Below are 5,418 nucleotides of genomic sequence, written 5' to 3'. Positions count from 1 at the left end.
ACCTCCGAAACACTCCCGAGCCCTTGGGGCTCCTAACCAAACACATACACTAACTCAAAAACATCCTACGAACTTAATCGTACGATCAAATCGCCAAAATAACGTCATATACCACGAATTAAGCTTTAAAATCCAAGAATTCTTTCAAATTTCATAAAACATCAAATTTTTCATTTTTGAGTCCGAAACACGTCAAACGACGTCCGTTTGCAACCAAACTTTACAGAAAGTGCGTAAACCATATATAAGACATGTACCGGGCGCCGGAACCAAAATACGGTCCTGATACCATCACTTTCTAATCAAATTTCATTTCCATTTTCCTTAAATATTTTCAGAAAATAATTTTACTCAAAAATTCATTTCTCGGGCCTGGGACCTCGGAATTCGATTCCGGGCATATGCCCAAGTCCCATATTTTCCTACGGATCTCCCGGGACCGTCAGTTTACGGGTACGGGTCCGTTTACCCAAAATATTGACCGAAGTCAACTCAATTGAGTTTTGAAGCTCTAGTTCACAATTTAATCCATTTTTCACATAAAAATCTTCCAAAAAATTATACGGACTGCACACGCAAGTTGAGGAATTTTTGATACAGCTTTTCAAGGTCTTAAAAATACCGAGATGATTATTTAATTTAAAGATGACATTTTGAGTCATCACATGACACAACGGAACTACTGCAACTCTCGGAATTCTTTTTCGACCCCCATACCAAAATCTCGCCTACCAAGCGGAAATCGCCAAAATATCAACTTCGCCAATTCAAGCCTAAATCTACTCCGAACCTCCAAAACTCATTCCAATCACGCTCCTAAGTCCCAAATCACCTCCCGAAGCTATCCAAACCGTCGGAACTCACATTCGAGCCCTCTAACACATAAGTCAACATCCAATTGACTTTTCCAACTCAAACTTTCTCAAAAGAGACTAAGTGTCTCAAACCTTACCAAAATCATTCCGGATTTGATCCGACCAATTCGATACCACATAACACGGATAAACAAAACATAAAGAAGCAGAAATATGAAAAACGGAGCGGTAACTAATGAAATGACTAGCCGGTCACATTGATATTGCTGTAACTTTTTGCAATTTGACGTGGAAAATTTACGCTTTTGCAATCTCTTTCGGGGAAAAAAAAAAGTAGAATGGTTTTCTAGGCATTTTAAATTGGTTTAGGGAATTTAATTTGCAAGATTCGCACAAGTTGTGCAGAGATCCACCTACATATTTGATTTAATTTTTTTCTTTTAAAAAAAGCATATAGCCTATACTAAAAAAATCTTTAGGGTAGGTTGTAATAATGGAACTTCAGTGAACCATAAGTTCATTCTCTCCTGGTTTGATTAGTTGCATTCAAAAGTAATCAACATGTCAAACACTTCTTTTAATAATATTTAGTTACAAGACATGAATTGCGTATAAAAGGATCAACTTCAAATATTAGAAACTTTTTCCATTTTACTTTTTTGAAATTTTTCGCTTTCTTGCCTTATTATATTATGAGAGCACAATGCTTATGGATAATATGTTGCATTGGTTGAAACTTAATTTAACCTCACATCAGTGCTTAGGGCCTACTGAAACATGGCAGATCCTAGCCGAGTATCATGAATGAAGGCTACTATACTAAACCGGCTGAAAAACCTAAGTTCCTTACATTTATGGTTCCTCTCCTTCGCGGGATGGTTGTTCTCCTACGAACCTTTGCCTTCCCTCCTTTTCGACAATAAGAAGACAAAGAAGAATTTTCCCAAAATGGATCGAACTTATATAAGCTGATAATATAAATAATTTTTACACTATTAGCGTAATTTAATTTTATCGTAAAAGGTTATTTATCTTATTTTCCAGGTAATTAGCCGTTATTTTTACTTATTCTTTTTTATTGCCAGGTAGTTTAAAAATTATTTTACACTGTTACTATACGAAAATTAAGCTAGAAGAAAATTCTTTTTTTCTTTTGGTTGGTCTTCGTAATATGCATGGTTTAAATACGCGTTCCATGCATATTGCACGCATTCTAAATATTTTGGATTCTCCTAAAACGATTAGTATTTCGAAACATGCATAATTAACATAGTAAATTTGCACAAGCAAAGTCATAATCACCTCATAGTACTCAATAGTCAATACTATTATTAGACACAAATGAAACAGCGATATTATTTACAGATTCAATGGATAGTAATCTATATTTAATAAAATAGAGGAATGAGTTGCACATGGCCTGTTAACTAAGTTTCTAAATAAAATTAAAATACAAAAAGTGGAAAAAACAATTTTTCCTTGCTAGTCTACTCCCTCCATAGACATTTAAATGTAGCAACTACAAGTGCACCTAATTTATTCATTAAACCAAGCTACCATCTGCCTCTTCTTTTGCTCCTAGAGGCTAATATTATCCTTAATTTTTGCACTGTCATAAATTAATTTTAATGACCCAATTTAATAGCTTGAATATTGTTGATGATACTGTGTCATTGAACCAAAGTTGTGATAGAATGGTAGTCCTCCTCTCCCTATTGAGCCTTGATCTTGTTCCTCTTCATGAACTCCTTCAATCTACAACCAAAGTAAAACAAAAAGAAAAATTATAAGATTAAGGGCTCAATTTTACTAATTAACCAATACTTCAATAATGCACAATGATGGATCCAAAATTTAAACGTTGTGAGTAATGATGAGTTGAGAGACTAGTCTTGAAATCAGGGGCGAAGCTACAACCTATCAAGTGTGGTCAACTGACCATCCTTCGCCAAAAATCACATTATGTATATAAGTAAAATATTAAGTTTTAGAGGTGTATATATATAACATATATATTGAACAATCTTTATCAGAGAATTTTTTTCATTTCTTTCAAATTTGAACACCCTTGAAAAAATTCCTAGCTTCGCGTACTTGAAATGTACACTCAACTCTATATATATTTGTTTTTTTTTTTTTTTTTTGCAAAACATAGTAGTATGTATATATATTATATAAGATTCAACCTGCGAACTCATTATTGAATCCGCCAATAATAATACAATTAAAAACTCAAATTTAAATAAGAATAAAGCTTTATGGTTGATAAAATAAAGATGAGGGAGAGAATATTAATTACCCAAAGTTCATCTTCATCTTCAAATCTATTAAACATTGTAGTTTTGGGAATCTCTCCAAAAGCTTCATCATTACGTGCAAATCTGCCACGTATTCTTGGACGGTTGTCGGCTAGTGTTTTCCTACATGCATACTGTTGTTGGACCATGGTATAACCAATTAATGCTAATATTCAGTCAAATAATAAATTCTAAAATAATTTGGAGAAATATTTGTGCATATTAATTACCTTAATAGTCTTGTTAAAATTTCTCTGTGTTCTCTTTGCTCTGTACCTATGAATTCTCTCTTTTCTTTCTTCAGCACTATAACGTCCCACTTTGATATTTGCTGCTTCCTCTATAAATGCTCTTTCTCCTGATAATGGACTTGAAGATAAAGTGTTCCTTGTTTGACTTGTCTTCATCTTCTGTTAAACCACAAAAAAAAAAAAAAGAGTAAATGATCAAGAATTTTTTTATTTTCTTCCTTTTTTGTTAATTTCTCTCTCAAAAAAAATAAATATGTTAATCGTTATTGATACCAGACAGAGTTACTTTTCCTTGCTCCGGAGGTTTTTTTTTTGTTAATTTAAAAAAAAAAATATACTATCTCATTTCATTTTACGTGACACCATTTGACTGAACGCAAGTTTTGAAAAATAGAACAAACGATGGGTTGTTTGGTACGATGGATAAGAAAAAATAATTTTAGGATAAAAATTTAGTATCGCCTAGTCCCTTGTTTGGTTACTAATACTGAGATAATCGCCCAAACACAATAATTTTTGCTTTGACGATGTATTTGGTATTTAAAATTTATTAAATATATAAGAATATTAAAGTTAGAACCCAACCATTAACCATTGAAGTCTTCGTTCTAAAATCAAGAACCAATAAGATTGAAATTCTGATTCCGACTTTATTAGTAATATGAAAAGTTCAAAATTACTAAAAAGTTTTCATATCATTTAAACATGTCAAAAAAAATAAATAGAATATTGGAATTAAAAGATTACTAAAAAAAATGGGAATTTAGAAAGAGGACTAACTTGCAAATCACCAGTGCTGCACACCCTTCTCATTTGACCAGAAGAAAAGCTATTTTCAGGGGAGCTAAGTGCAGGTGTTTGATAATTTGAGGACTCAATTAAACTATCAAACTGAGGTGTAAAAATGGAGAAACTTGGTTTATTATCAAAAGAATGGCTACTAAAACTCCTCTGCATCAACTTCACAGCATTTTCAGCACAGTTTTGAGGTACCATTAAAGGATTACTGATACAAGAACTAGAACCAGAACCAATAAAATCAGACTCAAAATGAACTTGAAATTCCTCTGATTTAACAGAATAATCACCAAATCCATTTAATGGAATTGTTTGGCAAAGTGAAAGATTTTCAAGTTGATGACTTGGTGGTGAAGATGAGAGAAGAACTGAGGAAATTTGATCAAAAGAATTTGTGTCATCAATTGGGGTTTCTTGAATTATAGTAAAGTTGTTATCTTGGATATTATTTTGGAAGATATTATTAGTATCAATAAAAGATGGAGAAAAAGGGTCAGAAAAGAAAGTGTTGTCAAATACAAATAATTCAGAAGACATTGAAATTGAAATCTTGGAAATAGTTTCAAAACTCTCTGATAAAAATAAACTCTCCCTTTTCTTGTTCCTTGTAGTGTGGCTATAATAGTAATACACAAAGTTATTGAAAGAGGACTAAAATGTACAAAAAAGTAAAATTGTGGGGGGTGTTTATTTAATGAGAGGAAGATGACAAGAAACTCATTTCTCTCTGATTTTGCTCTGATTTACTGAAGAAAGGTGAAACAGTAGGTGTGTACTATTGCTTTTGAGCTTTTTTCTGAAAGTTTGGAGGAAGAGGACAATTTAAATTTGGACTTGTTCTGCACTATAAGCAAAAACAAAATCAGACGAGGAAAGAAGACTAGTCCACTTCCACTATATAAAGGAGGATACTTTGCAATCAAGTCCTTCAAGTTTTACTTTATTTAAGAGTTCTCCTAATACTAGATGAGCCCAACAATTATAGTCCAATAATTTGAGTTCTGATATGATTTTGACCGTGTATGAATGCATATTTTTATGTGATTGCAACTCTAAACAGCAATAAATTGTTTAGAATAAGCTTTCACAAACAAAAAAGAACAGTTCTTATCTTAGTAAATAGTGAGACATAGAAAAGGAAAACCAAATATACATCCCCAAGGCCCAGCGTATGTAGAACTGGGCAAATATTTCATTTTATTGTGCCTTTCTTTTAAAATAATTTACTAAATCAAACTCGAGCATATGACTACTACT

The 5,418-nt window shown here is 32.4% G+C and overlaps 1 protein-coding gene across 1 annotated transcript; it reads right to left on the bottom strand.

The window, feature by feature from the left end:
* Nucleotides 1-2,124: 2,124 nt before the first annotated feature.
* LOC107819230 (uncharacterized) lies at nucleotides 2,125-5,017 on the bottom strand. Its single transcript, XM_016645348.2, has 4 exons — nucleotides 4,144-5,017; nucleotides 3,343-3,522; nucleotides 3,115-3,246; nucleotides 2,125-2,570 (listed from the first exon to the last, which is right to left on the bottom strand). Exons 1-4 carry the CDS (start codon nucleotides 4,696-4,698, stop codon nucleotides 2,454-2,456), a joined length of 984 nt encoding a protein of 327 aa, XP_016500834.1. The 5' UTR covers nucleotides 4,699-5,017; the 3' UTR covers nucleotides 2,125-2,453.
* Nucleotides 5,018-5,418: the final 401 nt, after the last annotated feature.

Source organism: Nicotiana tabacum, chromosome 1 (genome assembly GCF_000715075.1).
Source record: "Nicotiana tabacum cultivar K326 chromosome 1, ASM71507v2, whole genome shotgun sequence".
NCBI classification, from domain to species: domain Eukaryota; kingdom Viridiplantae; phylum Streptophyta; class Magnoliopsida; order Solanales; family Solanaceae; genus Nicotiana; species Nicotiana tabacum.
This window is presented reverse-complemented; position numbering and strand designations above follow the sequence as displayed.